This window comes from Mirounga leonina, unplaced genomic scaffold (genome assembly GCF_011800145.1).
Source record: "Mirounga leonina isolate KUSES-001 unplaced genomic scaffold, KU_Mleo_1.0 Mir_173, whole genome shotgun sequence".
In the NCBI taxonomy this organism is placed as follows: domain Eukaryota; kingdom Metazoa; phylum Chordata; class Mammalia; order Carnivora; family Phocidae; genus Mirounga; species Mirounga leonina.
This window is the reverse complement of record NW_023270447.1, coordinates 81,964,564-81,989,215: the sequence shown is the minus strand read 5'-3', so window position 1 is coordinate 81,989,215 and position 24,652 is coordinate 81,964,564. Positions and strand designations below refer to the sequence as shown.

The 24,652-nt window shown below is 53.5% G+C and overlaps 1 protein-coding gene across 1 annotated transcript in view; it reads left to right on the top strand.

The window, feature by feature from the left end:
- The window catches only part of PADI3 (peptidyl arginine deiminase 3), a 30,852-nt gene extending 14,571 nt beyond the window's left edge, over window positions 1-16,281 (top strand). The window contains exons 7-16 of the mRNA XM_035019666.1: window positions 1,536-1,714; window positions 1,910-2,013; window positions 2,118-2,229; window positions 3,892-3,999; window positions 5,180-5,331; window positions 6,714-6,858; window positions 6,968-7,070; window positions 9,608-9,687; window positions 12,199-12,324; window positions 13,815-16,281. Of these exons, the coding sequence (XP_034875557.1) occupies window positions 1,536-1,714; window positions 1,910-2,013; window positions 2,118-2,229; window positions 3,892-3,999; window positions 5,180-5,331; window positions 6,714-6,858; window positions 6,968-7,070; window positions 9,608-9,687; window positions 12,199-12,324; window positions 13,815-14,048 (1,343 nt within the window). The 3' untranslated portion in view covers window positions 14,049-16,281. The remainder of the gene's footprint in view (window positions 1-1,535; window positions 1,715-1,909; window positions 2,014-2,117; window positions 2,230-3,891; window positions 4,000-5,179; window positions 5,332-6,713; window positions 6,859-6,967; window positions 7,071-9,607; window positions 9,688-12,198; window positions 12,325-13,814) is intronic.
- The last annotated feature ends 8,371 nt before the right edge of the window (window positions 16,282-24,652 follow it).

The window sequence follows — 24,652 nt, the reverse complement described above, 5'->3', positions numbered from 1 at the left end:
TTCAGCGTGCATCACCCCCCAAAACCACGGACTATTGCTCCACAGAACCATAGTATGAGCAAGGACATAAAATCCCCTTTTTTTTTTCAAGATGTTATTTATTTATTTGACAGAGGGAGACACAGCGAGAGAGGGAACACAAGCAGGGGGAGTGGGAGAGGGAGAAGCAGGCTTCCCACCCAGCAGGGAGCCCAATATGGGGCTCGATCCCAGGACCCCAGAATCGTGACCTGAGCAGATGCTTAACAGACTGAGCCACCCAGGCGCCCCTAACATAAAATCCCTTTTAAAGATACAAATGGGGCGCCTGGGTGGCTCAGTTGGTTAAGCGACTGCCTTCGGCTCAGGTCATGATCCTGGAGTCCCTGGATCGAGTCCCGCATCGGGCTCCCCGCTCGGCGGGGAGCCTGCTTCTGCCTCTGACCCTCCCCCCTCTCATGTGCTCTCTCTCTCTCATTCTCTCTGTCTCAAATAAATAAATAAAAAAAATCTTAAAGATACAAATGCACATAAGTGATAAAATGCTCATTTTAAAAAAGCTCAAACAAGGGGCATCTGGGTGGCACAGTGGATTGGGCATCTGACTCTTGGTTTCAGCTCAGGTCGTGATCTCAGGGTCCTGAGATCGAGCCCCACATTGGGCTCCACGCTCAGCAGGGAGTTTGCTTGGGATTCTCTCTCTCCCTCTGCTCTCTGCCCCACCCCCACTCACACGTGCCCTCTCTCTAAAATAAATCTTTTAAAAACATTAAAAAAAAAAAAAGATCAAACAACATAGAAGTATATAAGGTAAAAAATGAGAGTTCCCCCTCCCTACCCCTAAACCTGACTCTTTAAAATGAGTTCACTGTTAACGATTTGCTACGGGTCCTTCCCGACTTTTCTCTGGATGCATTAAATGTGCATGCACGTGTGTGTGCACATATCCTGCTTTCCAAACACTTTCTTCTGTTGAATGATACCTGACATTCCTTCCTGTATTTATGCAGCTCTGCCTCATTCTCTTCCACCGCGGTGTGGTATCCCAAAGCACGGGTGTGCTGTAACTTATCCACTCCCCTGAGCATGCAGCTGTTTGCAGTGCTCTGGTCTGATCACAGTATAGCTTCCTTGAGGGCAGGGGCATTACTCACGGCTGCATCCTGAGCCTAGAACCAGGCCTCCCAGGTGCAGAGCAGGTGCTCAGTAAATACTTGTTCAATGAATGAACAGCCAGTGAACACCCTCGTACGTGTATTCGCAGCAAAGACATCTAGAAGCGGGATTGCTCATTAGGAGTAGACCTTACTTTGTGAGATGCTGCCGAGTTGTCCCCAGCAGGTCTGAACAGCCATCTTAGAAAGGAAGGGCCTTTCCCCTGGCCTTGCCCACACTGGGCATCAAGCATCTTCTCTCCTTCGCTGGTGGGAGGGCAGAGGCTAGGGCTGCCTGTCTGTCTTGAGGGGTTTCGGTGAGGTTGGCCCAGCTCCTCCTGCACCCTCATGCTCTGCGGGCCCACTTGGGGGTCACAGCCGTCCCGTCCCATCCCCTCCCAGGTCCTGAAGACTCATGCAAGTCCTACAGGCACGTGCTGGGCCAGGACAAGGTGTCCTACGAGGTGCCCCGCTTCCATGGGGACGAGGAACGCTTCTTTGTGGAGGGTCTCTCGTTCCCTGATGCCAGCTTCACGGGGCTCGTCTCCTTCCATGTCACCCTGCTGGACGACTCCAACGAGGTGAGGGGTGGCCGGGGCAAAGAGGGTAAGAGAGGGCTCCCTCCCTGGGAGAGAGGGGCACCACCAGCGTGGAGGACCCCAGACCTTTCGACCACCCCGCTGCTGCCCTTCTAGAAACGAGATGTCAGCGGGCTCAGCCGGGCCTCTGGACTCCAAGGCCAGTGCTCTTGTCCTTCTGCCCATCTTCCCCTGTAGGATTTCTCTGAGTCCCCAATCTTCACCGACACCGTGGTGTTTCGTGTGGCACCCTGGATTATGACGCCCAGCACCCTACCGCCCCTGGAGGTATACGTGTGCCGGTGAGTGTGGGAGGGGGGGCATGGGTGTCCTTCAGACCCTGGTGGCCCCTCTGGTCTCCACACCTGGCTCTGTTCTGAGCCACACTCCCTGGGCTTGTCCACAGTGTGAGGAACAACACATATTTTGTGGATGCCGTGGCGGAGCTGGCCACGAAGGCCGGCTGCAAGCTGACCATCTGCCCGCAGAATGAGAACCGCAATGACCGCTGGATCCAGGTACCATGGCCGCTGGGCAGCATCCAGCCAGGACGGCATCTTGGAGGGAGAGGCTGGTCCATCCTGACCCAGGGCAGGGAGGGGAGGTTGCTGTGAATATCTAGAAGGACCTGGGGGCTGTGACTGTCCTTCCCAGCACACTCTTTTTTCTCAGTCTAGACCTAGAGCTCCCTCCCTCTCTCCAGAACTTTCTAGAGACACAGGCACACACTGACACTGGATTTAACCCACATTCACCCACCTGGGCTAGGCATGGGGCTGGCCCCGAAGGGAATGGCCGAGGTATGGGACACACTCTGCCCTCAGCAGCCTGGCCCTGTGGTTCCCCACGGAAGGCAACTTTGTCCTCCAAGGGACATTTGGCAGTATCTGGAGAAAGGTTTGGCTGTCACCCCGAGGCTGGTGGTGCTACTGGCTTCTAGTGGGGATGCTGCTAAGCGTCCTATAATGAATGCACAGGGTGGCCCCACAGCAAAGAATTAGCTGGCCCCAAGTGTCATGTGTGCCAAGGCTGAGAAACACCGGTGTGGTGAATTATTGCAACAGCCCCCCTCACCCCGCTCCTGCAGTTGAAGATGTAGTAGGGCTACCAGCAACGTGCCAGCAGGGTTTGGAGGAGGGTGGCATCGCCTCTGTCTGGGGGATGAATAAAGACCTCCAGGAGGAAGGGCATCGGGGCAGGACCAAGTAGGCGATGTGCTCGCAGGGGGCCCATGCCCAGGGCCACAGAGATGATAAGGGCCATGCTGGGGCTCAGTGGATGGTGGGCCTCACAGAGGACCAGCATGTGCAAAGGCCCTGAGAGGGGAGGCATGAGAAAGCTCGCCTTGGGCTCTTGTTGGCCACGGCCAAGGTTCCGTGAAGGAGCTGAAGTGGGAGACCGTGCATGCCAAGCTGAGAAGCTTTCATGGCTGGCGGTTCATCCGATGAAGCAGATGTTCGGGGCAGGACCCTGGAGCAAGATGGGCTGGGTGAGGATCCTGGCGGTGCCACTGACTAGCTCTGTGTCCTTGGACGAACAATTAGACCTCTCTGTTTCTCACTTTCCTCATCTGTAACGTAGGTAATCATAGTGCCTCTGCATGACTGTGTGTGTGTGATGAGGGTTCATGGAGTTACTATTTATAAAGGGCTGAGAGCAGGGCCAGGCACATAACAGTGAGCTTCTCATTGGGTATAGAGTTCATCGGTGCTGGGCACTCTTTGCCTCCAGGACCAGAGGGATCAGGATTGAGCTGGGCTAAATGTTGAGAGATCTGAGGAGGCAAACCTATACCTCCTTTGGTCACCTCAGCCCTGTCCATGACCACATGTGGAGGCCAGAGGTGCTGGCTAATGTCCAGTGACTTGTTTGTCCAACTCAGGCCACCCTGTGCCCCTCTCTGTGGCCACTTTGCCCTGATCTGGCATGGGGACCCACCCAGGGTCACGTCCATGTTCTCGTTCATTCCCCACCTGTCTTGCTGTGTGACCTTAGGCAAGAGCGCCCCCTCTCTGAGCCTCCAGCCCCTCCTCCAGCCAGCAAGCATCATGAACCCCTGCCTTCTTCACCCCAAAGGGCAAAGCAGGCCTGAGACAAAGAACCCCCAAGAACAGTCTTGCCCAAAGCGCTCAGTGACAAACAAGTGTTGATTTTCCACAGGCTGTCTCTCTCATTCGCAGGACGAGATGGAGCTGGGCTATGTTCAGGCCCCACACAAGACCTTCCCGGTGGTCTTTGACTCCCCCCGGAATGGGGAACTGCAGGATTTCCCTTACAAAAGAATCCTGGTGAGTGGTCCGGGCCACAGGCTGCAGCCTGACTCTGAGGGCCAAGGAACGTTTCCTGAAGCCCCACCAGGGTGTAGAGTCTAGGGCGCAGCACGGGGACCATGTTCTAGGGACAGGAGTGACCAGATAGAACATGGGAGATGCCTAGTTACATTTGAATTTCAGATCGGCAATGAGGAACTGTTTGGTATAAGTATGTTCCAAGCCTTGCACGGGACACAGTTATACTAAAAATATATTTGTGGTTTATCTGAAATTCAAAGTTAACTATGCATCCTGTATTTTTATTTTCTAAATTTGGCAGCCCTAGGTAAGGGTGATTTTGGGGGCGGGGCAGTGCCGCTGTTAAGAACACAGGCTTTGGAATCAGAACCACCCGGCTGTTATTCAGATGCTGTGTGACCTGGCCTGAGTCACCTGCCCTCTCTGAGCCTCAGTTTCTTCATCAGCAAAAATGATATCATAGCCCTGGCCTCACAAGTGTTTGTGAGGCTTCTCTGTACTGGGCAGAGGGAGCCCACAGCACTGTTAGCTGAGGTTAATATTGGTAATAAGGAATACTGTGAAGATGGTGGTTGGGGACCTCCTAGAAGAGAGAGGGGAGACTCCCTTGGTACTGTAGAGACCGTGAGGCCCTTCCAACCACCGCCCCCCGCCCCCCACCAGAGGTGGTAGGAGCTCTCACCTGGGCCTCAATGTTGATTGAGTTCCTTTTAAGAGATGGCCCTGGGGAGCTCTCCCCTTTTTCAGGGTGGAAAGACTGAGGCTCCATCCTCAGTCCCTTGGTCCCCAGGAACAGGCTACTCTAGAACAGCCAGATACTTGCCCTTGGGCTGCACTTGGCAGGAAGGCTGTTCGGAGGGTAAGGGGTGGGGGCCATAGCCTCGGGCTCCATGTCTAATGGGGAGTATAGGCAACCAGGGCCCTTTCCACTGTCTCCCTGTGACCATGGAGCTCTAATGTGGCAGCAGGGCCAGAGTGCCTGTGTATTTCCCTACTTTGGCCTCTATGCATGCGTGAAATATTGAATAGGTCATATCCCTGTCTTTGACTCAGTATTTCCATCTGAAGAATGGGCAGCCACTCCTGCCCCATCCTTAAGGAACTCAGAGCCCAGCAAGTTGGTTCAAGTTCTTTCTGGTGACCCCCACCCCTAGCCTGACTCAGTTTCCCTTGCCAGGGTCCAGATTTCGGCTATGTGACTCGGGAACCACAAGACAGCTCTGTGAGTGGCCTGGACTCCTTTGGGAACCTGGAGGTCAGCCCCCCAGTGGTGGCCAATGGGAAAGAGTACCCCTTGGGGAGGATCCTCATCGGGGGCAACCTGCCTGGGTGAGAAAGGAGCAGGGAGAGGTGTTCCTGGGGTGGAAGGTGGTGATGGTGGCTGGGGTGGTGGTGGTGAGGGACAATTCCACTCCTGGGAGAGAACCAGTGAGGAGTGATAAATTCCTAGTTCTAGATGGGGTGAGGGGAGGCAGTGCGCTGATCACCAGACACTGTCCATGCTTACCTTGATGAGTTTGAGAAGGCCAAAGTCAGCAGAGACCTAAGAGATCAATCATTCAGTCCCGCCTTTCCATTTCACAAGTGAGCCCAGAGAGGGTGAGTGACCTGGTACAGGTCACACAGAATGCAAAATCGTGACTAAGGTCTTCTGATTCCAAAAAGAAATGATATTGCTAATAACATACTATTAATTAATAGTTCTAGAGGAAAAAGCTTCAAGTCTCAACAGCCCTAGAGCAATTACATTTCAAGAGCTTGTTCTTACTATGATGTAAATGACTACTATGAAATGTTTTCTTGACAACAGGAGAAGGAAGGTATAGGACATGAAAAATGAGATGTCATAACACACACACACGCACACACACGCACGCACACACACACAATAACAGATTATTTGTTCAACATGTGACACGAGATACTGATGCAAAAGAAAAGGAATTATATAGTTATGGTTTTATGCTGTGGAATAGACCAAGACTTTGAGCCAACCAAATTCAACAAAGCAGTTAGGACAGACTTGCAGTCAAAAAACAGGTGAATCAAGGGGCTTTGGAGGGAGCTAACTGCCCTCAACACGCGATCCCACAGAAAGAGGAAGTTCAAGGCGCCTGGGTGGCTCAGTCAGTTAAGCGTCTGACTCTTGATCTCAGCTCAGGTCTTGATCCCAGGGTCCCAAGTTCAAGCCCTACGTTGGGCTCCATGCTGGGTATGGATCCTACTTAAAGAAAGAGGAAGTTTGGGTCACGCCATTAGATACTATGCAGAAGGCCAAAGAAGAATGGGGCTTGAGTTCATGAGCATAAAATGCTGGGGCTGTGCGGCCCCTTGGGGGTGATCTTGTCCACCTCTCTCCCCACTGATGTACAGAAGGTGAGGCCACAGGAAGAGAGACACAAGTTAAACTCCAAGAAGAGCCGCCTGGCCCCAGGGATGGAATAGGGTGGTGAATCAGTCTCTTGGAGAATGTGAGGATGGGTCCGAGGGCAGCTCTGAGCATTTGCCTGGATGGCAAGACCTGGGGGTCACTGACCAGGTGGGATTGAGCTGTCCTGCATCTGCTCAAGAGCTCAGCGTGAGCAGAATTTAAAAGACACAGTGCATGTTTTTTTGTTGTTTAAAAAAATCAGATACTGCAGAAATCTTGAACTCTTGTTATTCCATTTCTGCATGGACTTTTTTAAGCTAAGAAATTCTTTTAACCCCAGGTCCAGCGGCCGCCGGGTCACCCAGGTGGTGCGGGACTTCCTCTATGCGCAGAGGGTGCAGCCCCCCGTGGAGCTCTTTGTGGACTGGCTGGCCGTGGGCCACGTGGATGAGTTTCTGAGCTTCGTCCCTGCCCCCGATGGGAAGGTAAGGACAGCGGTGACATGCCTGTCCCCGGGGTCTGGGTCAGAGGATGAGCTCCAGGGGGGCCGTGCTGGGGCCAGGGAGCTCAGGCGGGTCTGCCCTCTCCACACAGGGCTTCCGGATGCTCCTGGCCAGCCCTAGCGCCTGCTTCAAGCTCTTCCAGGCAAAGCAGAAGTGGGGCCATGGCAGTGCCCTCCTGTTCAAAGGGGTTGTTGGTGGGTACCCCCGCTGTGTCCCTCACCCCAGCTTTCCTGCCCCCTCCCCTAAAGCAGGATGCATGATGGCTTGAGAGAGGGATCATGAAGTCTATATAGCAGGGTGGTCCCCCCAAACTCAAGAGCCTCACTGCCGCTGCACGCCTTGCCCCACCAGCCCCCACTGCCCACCAGTGGCTGGGGCAGAGACGTGGCGAGCTGCATGGGCCCGTGACCAGTATCCTCAGACAGGGCCCTCACCTCAGGAAGTTTAATGCTCTGCTATCACCGTCTTGAAATTCTTAACCATTTGTGCTTCGTGAGTGAATCCTCTTGCTGCCTCCCGGGGATGAGATCCCCTGTACACCCCTCATTCCCTGGGGCCTCAGCCATGGGCAGTGGGGGCTGGCGGGGCCTCCTTTCTCTGCCCCCCCCCAGGCAGTGATTGTGGCAGCAGGAGCCTGGACGTGGGGAGGCCTGTGTACCTCTCAGCATCTCGGGGGGGGGCACCTGGCATTAACTGTCCTTGTCCTGGACTGGCGGTGGGCGGCTCACAAGGGGTGAGCCTCTCGCCCACCCCCGATCCAAGCAGCTAGCACCCCGCTGTGTGGAGGCCGCAGTACCCGGAGGAGTCGGCCTGTTTGCCATGGGCTCGGGATGGCGGGCCTGGGGGAAGGGGAGACGTCTGGCTCGACGTGGGTCCCGCGGCTCGTGGGCTGGGACGCCTGGCAGCCGGTGGGCTGTGCGCACGCGTCAAGTTTCAGCTGGGGCTCCCAGCGCTGCGGGGGTCTGTGCTCACTATGCCGGTGTCCCATGACCGAGGGAGCATGACATCAAATAGCAAGTAAAAAACCAACAGGACAGGGCAAACAGGACAGGGCAGGAGAGAGACCATGGAGGAAAGAACAAACCTTACATTTTAGTACCTTTAGTGATACTTTTTGTTTCCCGCTCTTTGAACAAAGAGTCCCACATTCTCATTTTGCTTGGAAGGTATTCTGAGAGCCATTGTGCCTGGAGCTGGGGGGGGCGGTGCGGGGCAAGCTTGCTGGAATGGCTCCCTTCCCGTCCCCACCAAGACTGTGAATCCGAGAGGTCTGGTCCTCTCTGACAGGGACCCTGGTGCTCTCAGGCCAAAAACCTTTGGCTGCTGGGATCGCAGCTTTTCTTGGCCTCACGGGAGGTAAATAATGTCCTGGACCAAACCTCCAAGGGAAAAGCTTCTGCAGAACTCAGAAGTTCTGAAGTAGAACTTTGCAGTCCCTTTCTCCCCATTTACGATCCTCACCCCCTTCCTGGCACCACCCTGGAGCCCCAGCTGTAAGGTGTAAGAAATACAGTCTTCCCAACCCCCTTGCTCCCGTAAGGACTGTGGCTAAACGCCCTCTGGGTCCAGAGCAAACCTGAAAAAGCCTCAAATACAGATGTTATGTACCAGGTGGAAGGAAAGCCATTGTCACCTTTCCTGGAAGGACCACACTGACAGTGAATAAGACCCAGGAACAGGCTGAGTGGGTTTTCTCGCCGCCCAGCTGGGAAGGAGAATGTGGGAATCACAGCTGTCAGGCCACAAGCAGCCACGTGTGTGGGGAGGCCAGCATATCTCACTAGTGACACGGTGTGCCAGGCCCCACTTACTCTCCTCTTCCCTACGTACCCAAGAACACGGGGAAGTCGGGCGAGTCACTGGCCCAGAGGGCTCAGCAAGAACACGATGGAGCTGGAACTAGACCCCAGCTGGCTGACCCCAGCTGGGGCGGAGGGGATGACGAGCCTGCAGATGGGCACGTGAGTCCAGGGAGCCCTGTCTTACCCCTTGGTCAATGTTTGCAGCCCTTTGTGAACACTGGGCTTGGGTTTGAATCACAAGCCCCCTGTTTCCCAGCTGTAAGGTCCTAGGTGAATCTTTTTGCCTCCCTGAGCCTGAATGTGCCCGTCCGTAAAATAGGGTGAGAATGCACACCTTGTGGGGTTATAGGGAGGTTAAATGAGGTGTTGAATGGGGAGAACCGAACTCAGGGCCTGCCCCTGGCAAGAGCTCGCCGGCAGCTGTGAGGACTATGAGCCTAACCTCCCTTTCCCGGTCCAGCCCATCGGAAACAGGCCTCCAGGGAGCCCCTTGGCCATGCAGTCCCCTCGTGGAGGGCAGGGACAGGATCCAGTGGTGTCCATCAGGGCTGATGGACGGGTGGGTGACCCAGCCCCATTACCACCGCTAGCTGGAAAGAAGAGGGATCAGCAGCCAGTGTCCTAGAAGGGGCAGATGCTTCCAGTGAAAAGCATCACCCCACTTCCAATGCACTCAAATAGAGGTCTAAGGTGTGTGGTGCTCAGCCACCCGTCCGTCCCTCCCCTCCCACCCCCAGGCTTGCGCCATGGCCAGGCCGAGCTCTGCTGGGTGGTGCCTACGCCATGTCTAGAAAGGCCAGAGAGCTACTGACTCACAAGACCAGTAGCTGTGAACTTGACCTCTGCCTGGCTGCCTCCCAGAGCCGGTGGTGACCCTCACCTCTGGTGTCGTTCCTGCCCCTCCTCTAACGTCTCTCTCTCCCTCACAGGGGATAAGCCAGTCAACACTGTCTCCATCAACCAGGTCCTCTCCAACGTAAACCTCATCAGTTACAATAAGTTCGTGCAGGTACAGGCCATGGGCTGTGAGGGGAAGGTGGGCATGGCTGGGGACGGCGATGGGGACGGAGTCTGAGGCTCGGGGTCCGTGAAAGCCCAGGCTGGAACTGGCCCAGACAGAGAGGCTCCAACCCCTCCTCTGATCCAGGAGAAATGAGGGGTAAGCCGTGTGCGTGTGAGGAGGACACACATCCAGGCAGAGGGAAGAGCACAGACGATGGCCCTGAGGTAGAATGAAGGGGCATGGGATATTTGAGGACGAGCCAGGGGGTTCTGGGGAGGTGAGGGGAGGCTGGGCCATCAAGTGATGGAGGGCATTGCAAGGACTTTGACACTGGAGGCCACTAGGGGAGGTGGGCAGAGGGGGGACCCGATCTGATTTATTCTCTGAAAGGATCGCTCTGCGGCTGTGTTGAGAATATATCAATATTTCATAGCAGGGGGTGGGGGTAGTGACATTAGGCCCCGGCAAGAAACACGTGGGACCTCAAGCTGGATAACTGGAATAGTTTAATCGAGGGAATATTTACAAAGGCGCAGGCAGGATCTGAGGAAATCAACAGGGGGCTGTGCAGTAAGGTTAGGGAGAGGGGAGTCGTTACCACCCCTAGACCTGACATGTTACTGGAGGGGACATGTTACTGGAACCTGGACAGGTCACCATGGAAAGAGGGCTTGGAGACAGGAGCTGTGACCTTCCTGGCCAGCCCACAGTAACTTGGCAGTGAAGGAGCTATAGGAATAAATACCCAAACTGCACTCTGCTACCCCCCCCACCTCCTGGCAGTGCCCCATTGGCTGCACCTGGCCAGAAGTCAGTGGGCACAGGAGCCCCCGATTCCCAAGGACCAGGCTCCCAAGGCACAGAGCAGAGGAGGAGGTATACGGAGGGTCCAGAAGGGCAAACAGAATACCCAGCATGCTGTCATCTAAGAAGTAAATGCCAAGACAGAGTTAAACATGAAGGGATCCTATTAGGGACAGTGCCTGGGAACCAAGGACAAGGAGACACGTCCGAGGGGAAGGCATTTTCACAGGGGAGCCTTAGGAGGTCAAGAGTAAACTCAGGCTGTGATGGGGAGCCAGCGAAGGTTCTTGATCAGGAGGGGCAACACCTTGGAGCTGAGGTGAGGGGATTAAGCCTGTGGGTGCTGGGCCCCGGCAGGCTGGGTTCAAATCCCAGCCCTACCACCCACTAGGTGTGTGACCTTGAGAGAGACACTTGGCCTCCCTCTGCCTCTGTGTCTCCGTCTATAAAGTGGAGAACATTAAAGGAGTCAGTGTGTGTAAATGCTCCAGACGAGTGAAAGTTAGAGGCACCTGAACCCATGCCTCACTTCACTCCAGGGAAACTGAGGTCCAGAAGAGAAGGGACTAGAAGGTAGGGCTCCAGACTCCCAGTCCAGTGCTCACACCCCATCAGGGAAGCTGTGAGGAAGAGGAAGGGAGCTGGAGGAAACTGGGAGAGCGGACCCTCAGTGGGCGAGAGGGAAGGAAGGCTGAGGGAAGCATCCCATACCACCATGCAGTCTCAGACAGGTTCAGCAAGGCTGTGGGAGATTCCGCAAGCCAAAGATGGCCATAGGTCTGCCTTAGTATCCTTGTTGCACTCACCGTTGGCTCTTAGCAATTGGTGGGAGGTGTGGCCCTGGGATTTCAGAACCAGAGCCAGGCAGCAAGGCCCTTGGTCGAGTCTATCCCCATAGCTGGAGGTCCGCGAGGAATGTGATGCTGGCTGCCACAGGGCATGGAAGCAGAAGAAGCAAGGAGACTGGTTAGGAAGTTGTCAACCAGGCTGGGGCGTGGGTGGGCAGGGGATGGTTGTCCACCAGGTGGGAGCAGTGGAGGTGGTGGGAAGAAATTCAGACTGGGGATATGTTTTAGAGGTAGAGCCCACGGCACTTGCTGAAGATGGGTGTGAAGTGAGAGGGAAGGAGGCAGGGGCCCCACAGCAAGGCTTTAGGCTCGAGCAGCTAGCTGCGTTCATAGAGCTGAAGGACCCTGGCGGGGCGGGGAGGGGGGGCGCGTGTAGAAACGAAGAGTTTGTCTTTGGACATGTTATATCTGATGTGCCAATTAGCCATCCAGGTGAAGAGGCAAAGTGGTGGTTGTATGTGCAAATCTGAGATCAGGAAAGAGGGTGGGTCTACAAAGCAGTTGGGAAATAGAAATGTGGGAGTTGTCTGTGTGTAGATGGTGTTTTAAACCATGAGACTGAAGGAGAGCCCCCTAAGGCGTGAAGGATGTGAAGAAGGGAAGAGGGCGAAAGATGGAACATTCTGGAACACTCACAAAAACAGAATGTTGTGGAACACTCTGGAACTAGCCCAGTTAGTGGTATAGGACTGTGAGAGGTGGGACCCAGAACAGGTGTGTTTTGACAAAGGGACACAGAGGTAAGGTTTGTGTGGAGAGTTGGCCCATGGGCAGTTGGGCAGCCTGTCTCCTTAACTAGACATGACCTCCTGGATCCCCCCAAAATCCACCGGAAAGGTCTCTCCAACTCAACCCACCCCCCTAGAGCTGCATCGACTGGAACCGGGAGGTGCTGAAGCGGGAGCTGGGCTTGACTGAGCAGGACATCATCGACATCCCCCAGCTCTTCAAGACTGAGAGGAGAAAGGCGGTGGCCTTCTTCCCTGACTTGGTGAGGCCACCTTTCGTGACTTAAATCTGTTTCATCAAATTAGGCTCCAAGCTTTTGCTCCCTAGCAGGGCAAGACGTTTGGTCACTGCCATGTTTGGGATTGTGGTGGCTGGTGGGGGTGGCAGAGAGAATCAGGGGTCCCATGATGGCCAGCAGATGGGCTTCTAGTTGGCTGACTGTCCTGGTCACTACAGAAGGCTCATTGGCCAAGTCCCTTACTCAAGGGCCATCAGGGAAGGGCCCTTCCCTTCCCCCAGGGACCCACTTGATATTTGTGGAGTGAAGCAATGACCACATAAGGTCATGTGTGCATAGCACGCAGTATCAGCTGGGAGCTCAGACACCCCTTGTGCTCCCTCTGTCCCAGCTCATAGCTGTTCACCCATCCCCCATATATTCAGGGTACACTGTCAGAGAAACGATTAAGGCTGCTCCCTGCTTTCAAGGAGTTTCCACTCTAATCTAGTGGGAGGGAAACTCTCTTCACCTCCCTTAGGGTGTGTCCCACTCAAGGGTCTCTTTCGTATAATAAAGTCATGTGCTAGTTGAGAGGTGGGACAAAGCACTTCCAGCCTGAGAGGTAGGCCTGGAGATCCACGAAGGCTTCGTGGAAGAGGTGGCCTTTGGTTGAGGCCTGAGGGCTTTGCCTCCGGAACATCTGGACTGCTGGGGCCCCATCTCATGGGTTCTGATTCAGCAGGTGGTGCAGAGGCTGCTCTCGGAGGACTACACTTTGAGTAGCACTACTGTAGATGACCCAACTCTCCTCCCCACCCTTCCCCTCCTCCAGCCCTTCTTCACCTCCACCCCGCAGAGGAACTCAACTCGCCCCTCATCAGAGCCTTACAGGGGGCCTGTCCACACCCACCATTGCTTCATCCCCCCATTTCCCATCCCCTGTCTGGCTAACCTTTTGTCCTCCTTGATTTCCCCATTTGCAAAACTCGATTTCCTTCCTGCATTTTAAGGCGGATCTGCAGTTATGTAAGTGCCTCCAGTGTTTGCAGAAAACAGGGCCACCCCAGCCGGCTTTAGCCCGAGCAGGAGGTTTAATGCAGCATAGCCCCCCACACATACAGACACAGGCAGAGATCCACTGGACCGGCCCACTCTGTCAACTTCCAATACCGCAGGGAGAGAGAATCTGCTTGGTCCAGCTTGGGTCAGATGTCTGCGCTGGTCCAATCAACTACAGCCTAGGAAGTTGGGATTCTGCCGCACAAACATGGCAGCCACCAGAGTCCGCCCATAAGGAGGGTGTCACCAGAGAAATTAGCTGTCCCTAGGAGCTCTGTGGTTGCTCCCATGGGATGGCACAGCTGGCTAGAGTCTCACCAGCCCAGGTGCCTCTCCCCCTGCGTGCAAGTATGAGGAGCTGTTTTCGGGGCTGCCCGCAAGACGGACGCAGGTCCTGCCAGGTGTGGTGCAGGTGTTGAGGCGGACCTGATGATGAAGTGCTGCCCCTGAGCTGGGACCCCGCTTCTTTGCAGGTGAACATGCTGGTGCTGGGGAAGCACCTGGGCATCCCCAAGCCCTTCGGACCCATCATCGATGGCCAGTGCTGCCTGGAGGAGAAGGTGCGGTCCCTGCTGGAGCCGCTGGGCCTCCACTGCACCTTCATCGACGACTTCACGCCGTACCACACGCTGCACGGGGAGGTGCACTGCGGCACCAACGTGCGCCGGCAGCCCTTCTCCTTCAAGTGGTGGCACATGGTGCCCTGAGCCGGTCCCCCTCATCCTCTCCCCCTGGGGTGGGGCATGGGCCGGTCCTGAACAAGAAGCATCAAGAGACCCCAAGGTTCCAGATAGCACATTGAGGGGGACTGTCTCTCTCAGAAGCCTTTTCCCTAGAAGTGTTCATATCTCACTTGCAACCCATTTGGTTCTCAGACTTGATTCTTGTTGGCCTCCCAAGAAGAAAGACCTCACTTCTTGTGGCCTCTCATGAGGATCAACATGACCCATGGGGATTCCTCCAAACTCCCCCCTTCCCACCCCCAAATCCTCTGTTTGGGATTGAATTTACTTTGGGGTCTAGAAACAACCATGTGTCTCATCTGCCATCTTGGCCTGTGTGTCCTAATGGAGGAAGGACCCACAATTCTGCTTGGGTCTGATTGCCTCTCACTCTGCAGGGGAACAGCCTTAAAGTCAGATCCCTCTACCCAGGAGAGAGTCTACACACAGCTTCCCCCAGAGGAAAGGAGGTGTGGTCCATGTAGATCAAGGTTGGATCATCAGCCTACCTGCCAAGCTTCTGACCAGATGCTAAACTCTCTACCCTACCCAGTGCCCAGCATGAACTTTCACATAGTTGGTCCTTTCTAGATGTGTGTTGAAGGAATGACTGTTGGCCCTTAGCCTTATAAATGCCCCGTCATCTGACATTCAGAAATCTGGCTTTGTCCAAAAACCTCCAGGAATTTCCTAGAGATGAAAGTATGTGGGGAATTCTTGGATTTGGGGAAGCCTATGGGTGCAAGGGTGAAAGATGTCCTTCATAATGCATAGGATGCTTCCTTGGCCCCAGACCTCTCTCTGCAGGAGGGGAGAATCAGTCCTAGACTTTCTGTTGCCCTCTGGTCAACATTTTCATGTCCTGCCATGCCTCAGGAGAGGGGGCCCAGAGGGGCAGATCCACCGAGACAGCTCACAGTGGGCCAGCTCTGGGAATGAACTGCTCTGAGTGCCAGGGGAGGGGGCGAGGGGTGGGAGGTTTCCTCCAGATGTGTGCCAGTTACATATGTGTTCTGTATGGGTCCAGCTGGGTTTCTATCACTGGCTAATAAATCTACAGCAACACGAATGGTTTGGGTCTAATTTTGGCCCTGCTTTGGGATTAGAACATGATAGAACAGAGGAGAGGTTTGCAGCTGAGGCATGTGAAGAATTGGGGGCAGACAGGCCCAAATGTTGGTAAGATGGTGAGGTTGTGTTGACCACAGGGTGAGTTAGGGCTGCCGTGGACCATTGCGGCAATACAGCCCACATACATGCAAGCCTGGGGGTCAAGGGCCAGGCCGCCAGGGCCAAGTGAGTGCAGCAGGGCCAGGGTCTGGGCTGTGGCCGGAAGGTTGTATCATGAGTGTGGCAATGGGGGAAGCTAAAGTGTGTGGAGCATGGGGCGCTGTGTACCCTTCTCAGCATCCTCCTTCCTGCCCATGGGAGGCCAAGGCCACCCCATAAAAGGCCAGATGGGCTTGCTTCGGAGCCTCAGGAAATCACGCCCCCTGCTCGGAATCCTTCCAACCCCCCACCAAGGTGTAAAACAGAAACACACTCAGGCTGGTCCCAGGACTGGGTTGCTTCTGGGTGGTTAAAGCAGGTGCGACAGCCTCTCCCCCAAGCCCCCTCTTGACCACGATTTACTTAGATTCTCCGGACCAGACTCCCAATGCCCCTACGTGGCCAGATTTTATCAGAATAAGCCCACCTCCAAGGGAAGCTGGTCCAAATAATGATGCTGAGAAGATCCTTTTTTTTTTTTTTTAAATCCTATTTTTTAAAAGGGTTTGCAGTGGGGCTTATGACTTTCTAGAAGCCAAGTGCTGAAAACCAAGAGAACTGGGATGAGTTTGCAAGCAGGCTTTTCTCTCCAACCACCCCGCCCGATGGCTTCCGGCTGGTCCCAACAGAAAGCCCTGGAAACTTGTCGCTTCTCCAGTTTGCCTCCTGTGCCTTAGGCTGGTGTGGGTGGCACCACTGAACACCCCCAGGAACCTGACCCCCATGCAGAGAGGAAGCAAAAGAAGCTCTCATTTGGGCCACCTACCATGGCGCTCGCCTGTCCACACAGGGAAGGATAGAGCCGGCGTAGTTGTTCCTCACCACTGCTGTCCCGAACGACCCAGACTGTAGTGGCTTAAAACAACACGAGTTTGGGGCGCCTGGGTGGCTCAGTTGGTTAAGCGACTGCCTTCGGCTCAGGTCATGATCCTGGAGTCCCTGGATCGAGTCCCGCATTGGGCTCCCTGCTCAGCGGGGAGTCTGCTTCTCCCTCTGACCCTCCCCCCTCTCATGTGCTCTCTCTCTCTCTCATTCTCTCTGTCAAATAAATAAATAAAATCTTAAAAAAAAAAACCCACGAGTTTATCTTACAGTCTGGAGATCTGAAGTCTGAAATGGGTCTCACTAGGCTAATGTCAAGGTGTCAGAAGAGCTGTGTTTCTTCTGAAGGCTTTAGGGGAGAATCTGTCCTCTTGCCTTTCCAGCTTCTAGAGGCCACCCGCATTTCTTGGCCAGCAACCTCCTCTTCCTCCATCTCCAGAGCCAGCAATGGGGCATCTCCAGCTATTTCTCTGACTCCTCTGCCTGCCTCTTCCCCTTAGAAGGACCCTTGTGATTACACTGGGCCCACCTGGATAAGCCAGGCTAACTGGCCATCTCTGGGTCAGCTGTTCATAACCTCAATTCCACCTGCAACCTTGATTCCCCTTGTTCACGTGAGATAACATATTCGCAGGTTCTGGGGATTAGGATGCAGACATCTTTGCGGGGCGGAGGGAGCATTATTCTGCCTACCGTGGCCAGCCGGGCTTCCCGACTGGGCTTCCTGGTCTCCACGAGCTGGAGCACACGTGTCCCCTCTGAAATCCAGCTCGGCTCCTTGATGAGTATCAGGGGGTCAGCAGGAGAAAGATGCCATCGGTGGACCCTCTCTCCAGGACTGGTATTTAGTCCCGGACCCCTGGTGACATGAGGCTGAAACCTGGGATCTCATGAGTTCAGGCTGGTGGCTCTTAAGAGCATTGGGGGTTTCTTCATCAAACCTGAGGCCCAGGGCTGCATTGGGTGCTCCCTTCCAGGGCCTGGTTCTCTCTTAGACCCCCAGGAGGACCAGGATGAGGGCTAGGTTCTCGTGGGGGAAGCCCCCCTCGCCCACAACACACTGAGGTTTCTCTGACGCAGAGGTCAGCCTTGACCCTGGGAAGGTTAGGATGGGTGTCCTAAGGGAGGCTGGAGGTGGCTGCTAGGTTGGGCCAGCTATTTATACCCCAGCGAAAGCTTTTCCAGCACCCTTGTGTATTCTTCATCCATTCCAAATCTATTCAACGAGCATCTGCTGTTTGCCGGGGAAAATCTCTAACCTCAGTTTATATCTAGGGAGGTAGCAAGTAAAGAGACCAGATCAGTAGAAACTGTGACGAGTGCCATGAAGCAGGGCATAAGGAGCAGGGACTAGGGGTGGGGCCTGCTTTAGCCGGGTGACAGACTCCGCCCAGCAGCAGGGATATTTGGGCTGAGACTGAAGAATCTCACGGATGGGCCAGCGAGGGGACAGGCTTCCAGGCAAGGGCGCAGGAGGAAGCCCGGAGGTAGGGGAGCATCTGTGGCATAATGGGATGAAAAGAAGACCAGGACGGGCTAGGGGTGTGGAGTGGGGTGAGTGAGGAGGAGGCCGCTTTTCCCAGAGCCCTACCATGCCCACCTCGGAACACACTGCTCCTTCCCCTTCCCCTCTCCCCTTCTATAGGGTTTGACTTGGGGGCGGGCAGGACGGGGTAGAGTGTCCACACACCCCAGCCTGCGGGCAAAGCAGCGCGCTACAGTGGAAAGGCCACATGCCTTGGAGACGGACGATCCGATGCTGAACTGGTACTTCTCAGCTCTGAACCTCTCTGGGTCTGTTTTCTCCTCTGTGAAGTGGGCGTAATAATTGTGCCCACCTCATAGAGTTTACACGTGGTTTCCGTGAGAAGTGCCCGGCACGTACTAAGTGCTCAGTGAACATTGCCTGTTGTTGTATAACCTCCCCAGGCTCTCCTCAGGCCCCTGCTGTGTGGAGAGCCCCTCATTCCTGCATTCTGCTAGGGGCGAAGTCTCCACGCTGGGAGGGTCTGCTGGATGTTGGGATGTTGCACAGAGCTGCGCGGTGATTCTGGTGAGCAGCTAGGGTAGAGCATCAGTGACCCAGGCTGTATCGCCTTCCTAAGCCTCGCTGCCCCTCCCCTCCTGCCTGGCACTCCTGTCCACTGCCTAGAATCAGCAAGTTCGGGGGGCCTGGGATCCCACACCGCTCAGGGGGTGGTGGCACCTCCAACAACCAGACGGTTGCTGCTACATTCAAGTTTTCTTGTAGGGCCAGGGGTTCTTAGAGCACACACAAGATTTCCCGGGAGAGTCATTAAAAATGCAGATGTCTGGGCACCCCCACCCATCTGGCCAGGCCTCTTGAGCCAAATCCCTGGGCCTATAGCTATCTGGATGTTGTAAGTCTTCCCAGATGGTTCTGATGGTTCTCATGGTTCTGGGTTAAAATTCCAACTATTTCCTGTTCATCACGGCAAAACATCTGGACACAGCGTGAACATTTATCAAGAGGGTGTCTTTGAGTTCTGGTGTGGTCCACACCTTGCACGATTATACTGTCATTTAACAAGAATGAATGGGAACGATCCCAACTGACTCAGAGGGATTTCTCTAAGGCACTGAGTGGGAGCTGGCTGTGTGTGTTCTAGAACCTGGTCCAAGGCCTCCAGGTGCGCATGGAGTGAGCGAGCTACCATGGAGGGTGCTGGGATAGAAGGGAGGGCCCCACCTCTGCCACAGGGATGAGCTTGGCTGTGGCTCTGAGGCGGGGGGAAACCCTCTTAGCTGAGTGTGACGTGATTTGGTCTACATTCTTTGAGAATGCTCTAGATGGGGAAGGGATTTTGGGGTAAGAAACACGGTGGGGGAGGGCGCCTGGGTGGCTCAGTCGGTTAAGCGTCTGCCTTTGGCTCAGGTCATGATCCCAGGGTCCCACAATCGAGCCCCACATCTGGCTCCCTGCTCGGCGGGAAGCCTGCTTCTCCCTCTCCCACTCCCCCTGCTTGTGTTCCCTCTCTCGCTGTGTTCTCTGTCTCTCTCTGTCAAATAAATAAATAAATTCTTTAAAAAAAAAGAAAAGAAAAGAAACATGGTGGGGGAGCAAAGACACAGGTCGGAAGGCTGCTCGCTGTCAGCCAACCAACTGCGCTCGGTTCACTGTGTGAAACCAGAAGCAACGAGATTGCTGATGGGCAAGGCTGGGGGACTGGAGAGAGGCAGGTCACGAGTGACTGCAGATTTCCAGGCTTGTCTCCTTAACGATCTACTACGCAGTAGACCATGGGTACAACGGAGTCTTTATAATGTTTCTGTAGGATTTAAAGCATTGGTTATGAAATGAAAGCCCGTGTAGTCAGCACAGAACTTTTTTCTTTTTCTTTTTTTTTTTTTTTAAGATTTTATTTATTTATTTGACAGAGACAGAGATAGCGAGAGCAGGAACACAAGCAGGGGGAGGGGGAGAGGGAGAAGCAGGCTTCCCGCTGAGCAGGGAGCCCGATGCGGGGCTCGATCCCAGGACCCTGGGATCATGACCTGAGCCGAAGGCAGACGCTTAACGACTGAGCCACCCAGGCGCCCCAGAACTTTTTTCTAAAAAGAGAGCAGTCCAAACCCCTCTGCAGTCCTGTGGGGTGATCGGTCCCACCCCTCTCCCGCACCCAGGGCTTCTCACTGACCTGAACCTTGGGTTTATCATCACTTCCCCCTCTTTGTAATCGTACCACATACAGCAGCACCTCGGGACTGCCTCCTGGTTAGCGCTGCCTGTTTTTAGAGTTTATAGCACGCGACCATAGTCCCGGCATGATTCTGTGACTTGCCCTTTTCGTCCAGCACCGCGTTGGCGAGATTCGCTCAGGCTGCACGTCCCCAGCATCCGTTCCTTTCCACGGCTGTGTAGGATTCCGTTTTGTGGATGGAACTGATGTTTTCCTGTCAGTGGGTGTTGGGCGCTTTCCGTGCTTGGCTGTCACAAACAATGGTGCTGTCACCATCCCTGCAGATGTCTCATGAGTCCCTCTAGAACATAAATCTAGAAGGTTTGTAGCCTCATTAACTGGGGGAATGGTGATGCGTGGAGAAGAAAGGGGAAGGACCAGTCTGGGGGCAAGTATGCGTTCGGGGAGGCCAGCAGCTCTAACATGTGTAAGGGCTCAGGCACAGCACCTGCTTATTTCTTCTCGTGCCGACAGTCTAAGGTGTGCAGGTGTGTGTGTGTGTTGGGGTGGACTGGGGAGATCTGCTCCACACAGACACTCAGGGACCCAGGCTGATGGAGGCTCTGCCGTCTGGCCCCTGTGGTTTCCAGGGTCACCCTGGACATTGGCCTTGAGCGAGCAGAAAAGAGAATAGAGAGGCAGGAGAAACGACATCAGGGACCCACATCACCGTGGGAACACAGGACCTGCCTGGGGGTGCAAGGGACTCTGGGAACACGGTCCTTGCTGGGGCAGCTGCCTGTCAAGTCGTGACCACATGATGGACGAGGGAAAAGGAATTCCTTGCTGCCCGCTAGCTCCTCAGAGCCAGGGGAGAAAGAGAGCAGTGTGGGAGAAAAATCTCTCAGCAAAGAGACCTCCCAGGTCCCAGCAGTGAGTTTGCAGGTCCTTCCTCCCATCCCCCCGGGGCCCAGCCGAGCCACGGCTCCGGACTTCGCCTGCGGATGGAGGGCACAGTAAGTGGCTTCCCAGACAAAGATTAGTGAGTCAAGCGTTCCTTCAGTGCAAGCAGGCAGAAGCCCTGCGCTGAGGACCTGGTGACAGATGAAGGTGTGTGGGGCAGTGCGTCTTTCTGTCCTTCCTGCTTCCCTCTTTGTTGCAGTAACTGGTGTGCCCACCCGGATGGGGGCTGAGGTTTCCTTGTCAACCTCTCCCAGCCCATCGCTCAGCCCCCTGGGAGTTCTGCGGATGGACACTTTCCTTGAACCTGTTAGGTGTTTACTGAGCACGTACTATGTACCCAGGCATAGTTAAGAGCAGGGGCTGGGGAGCCAGGCTGCCAGGGTGGGCTTCCTGGCGTGGCCACTGCTAGCTCTGTGACCTTGTGCAAGTGACTTAACCTCTCTGGACCTGACTTTCCTCATGGGTAGGATGGGGGTAGTCCTAGCACCTATCTCAGCTGGTGTCCTGAGCAGTGTAAGAGATTGTCTAAAGTGCTCAGCCAAGTGCCTAGCCCTCAGTAAATGGCAGCTCTGTGATGGGGAGCCATAACTTGGAATAACTTAAAAGACAGATGTGGTTTGGCTCTAAAGCCTTGATTTTTCTGCACTGCCACCTAAGGAGTCTCTTACCTACCTTTTCCTAATAATAAGCATTTTTTTTAAGGTTACAGCTGGACACTTAAGAAGTCTGGCTACAGCAAAGCTTTGATGAACACGGCAGATCCAAGTACCCTCTGCCCACTGGGAGGTAGGTGGGCTGGGGTGTCTCCCGTTTGCCCACCACGATATGTCAGTAGCCGCCCCCTGATGACCTAAGGCTGAATAAGCAGGGGGCAAGTTTTCATGAGGCTCGGGGCAGAGGGGGGCTGGCTCCCTGTTCCTCCAAGTGCACCGCCCCCGCCTGGGCACCGGACCAGGGCCTCCTGCTTCTCAGCATTTTCTTGTTACGTTGGTGGGAAGGATTTGAGATGGTTTCTGATGCATATTGGGGCAGGAGTCACCCTTGGAGCTCCTAGAAAGGAATGCAGACTCGAAAAATCCAGGGTGAGTGGTGTTGGTGTGAGTGCTCAACAGGTGTGTGTGTGTGTGTGTGTGTGTGTGTGTGTGATCACCCAGCAGATGAAAAGAAAGCACTGTTAAGCCAACTCTCTGAACCAATGCTATCTTTGAAGAGTTTAAGACCAGCATTAAAGTTCACTCCATAGTTTCGGTTTTGAACTCTCCTTGGGTCTTTATATATCTCAGCATCCTGAGAAACTGCATCTCAACATTAATTATCTTAACCTGAAACATCTCAATCACTGAAATTATAGCTGCCCCAGGGACTTCCCAGGGCTCTGGCAAGCAGGGACCTGAGCAGGGCTGGATGGGGCATGATTCAGAAATGAGTTTTTATGTGAGTAACACTACCCAAGAGGGTGCTCATTCATGATAGTTACTTCTTTTTTTTTTTTTTCTCTTGACGGGAATTATTCCTCAAGGGATTTGAGACCATTTATCATATGGAAACAGCAACCTGATAATTAAAAAATAGAGGAAAAATAGAGACACCAAAGCTGGAAGATTTTAAGAAATAAAGGCCACAGGAAAGGATGAACAAACATATGATGGTGGGGACCAAGCTCGTGAGCATGGTTAAGCTCAGAATTAGGATCTGAGCTTCCCAGCAGCCCATGCAAGAAGGGAAGCAGAACCAGCCATCTCCTTCTCATTATCAGGAGGAAGGCAGCATGCCAAAGGATCCCCCCCCCCCCAACACGTGGGTCTTTATAAGAGGACATGGAGCGGTCAATGCCCTCAACCCCTGCAGCAGCAGACCTGATGAGAGATCTCCTAAGTCTGAGCCTCCGTTTCTCATCTGTAAAATGCAAACGATGCTTATCTTCCAGGATTGTCTGAGGACCAGAGCCGTGCCTGGCAGACTGTGAGCACCCTGCCAATGTTCATTTTTTTGCTTTCCATTCTCCACCCCCTGCAGGATTCGTGTCTTATTCATCCTCCTGACAGTGGCTACTTAATCCTCGCCCCTGTTTTATATGGGCACGATCATCCCTGCTGTGTGTCCAGCTCAGTGGCAGGTTCTGAAGGAGCAGGTGTGGTCCCCACCTTCTCGAAGCTCGCAAATTAGTAGTGAAGCAAGGCAGACGGACAATGCAGCATGACGTAAATACAATGATCTGGGCAGAATAATAACGCCTGCATTTTAGCACTTTTTTTTTTTTTTTAAGATTTTATTTGTTTATTCATGAGAGACAGAGAGAAAGAGAGAGAAGCAGAGGGAGAAGCAGGCTCCCAAGGAGCAGGGAGCCCGATGCGGGACTCGATCCCAGGACTCTGGGACCATGACCTGAGCCGAAGGCAGACGCTTAACCGTCTGAGCCACCCAGGCGCCCGCATTTTAGCACTTAATCTGTACTTGACAAGGACAGCAAGAAAAAAGACACCTGTCGATGAAGCCACGAATTCGTAAATACAAAAATTATAAGCAAAACCTTAGCAAATGAAATTCAAAAAGGATACACTATCAGATCAAATGAAATGGATCCCAGGAATGCTGAGTTTCACCTTAGAAAATCAATTCGGTAGAGTAATAAATCAGAAACAATTTACACAATGATCTCACTAAATTGGGAAAGAACAGCTGATAAAATTTCCGTGTATGACTTTAAAATAAAACTTAAGCTAAGCATCAAAAGGAGCTCCTTTAACCCAACAAAGAAATAGCTACAACTGCGCTTCTCACGGTGTGGTCCCCAGAGCAGCATTTTGTCCAAAATAAAGCCCTCAGGCCCCTCCCAGACCTGCTGAATCTGAAACTCTGGGGTCAGGGTGTGGAGGGGGGCAGCAGGCTGCATTTTAATGAGCTCTCTGGGTAACCCCAGTGCCGCTGGACTTCGAGAACCACTGGTCTATGGGAAACCCAAAGCAACAATTACACTTAATGAGGGGATGCTGAAACTACTCTCGCAGGATCAGAGGGTCAGGGCAAGATAAGAGCACTATTGTCAATACCTCTATTCAGACTTGAACCGAAATTTCTTGCAGTAGAGTAAAACAAGAGAAAGAAATGCCAGTTTTAAGGACTGGAAAGGAATGATTATATACACAGAAAATCCAAAAGAATCTACAAGCCATAAGAACTGATACGAGGGTTCAGCAAGGCTATTGCTATAAAACCAATGCACAGAGATAAATTGTATTTCTATATGCCAAAGGTAAATAGAAAATTTAAAAGTTAAATATCCCAGTTATAATAGCAATTAAAAAAGTAAAAAATAAAACAAAAGCCAAAAAAAAAAAAAAAAACCCATCCAAATCTAACCAAAGATGTGCAAAAACCTCTATGGGGTATGCTACACGACAAAACTATAAACATTGGAGAAGGTCTGAATGAATGCAGAGAGATGCCATGTTCATGGATGGAAAGCTCCATATGGTACTCTGGGGCATCTGGGTGGCTCAGTCGGTTAGGCGTCTGCCTTTGGCTCAGGTTGTGATCCCAGGGTTCTGGGATCGAGTCCTGTATCAGTCTCCCTGCTCAGCGGGGAGCCTGCTTCTCTATCCCTCTGCCGCTCCCCCTGCTTGTGCGCTCTCGCTCTCTCTCTCTCAAATAAATAAATAAAATCTTAAAAAAAAAGTTGTTACTTCTCCCCGAGATCTATAAATTAATGCAAACCCAGTCATAACCATTGCAGGTTGTGTGTGTGTGTATGTGTGTGTGTATGGAACGTAAAGGCTGATTCTAAAATTTATATAGAAGTGCAGAGAGCCAAGTGAGTCATTAAGCTAAGTGAGTCATTAAGATGACAAGATGAGAGAATGTGCTCTCCCAGGTATTAAGACCCATTATGAAGCT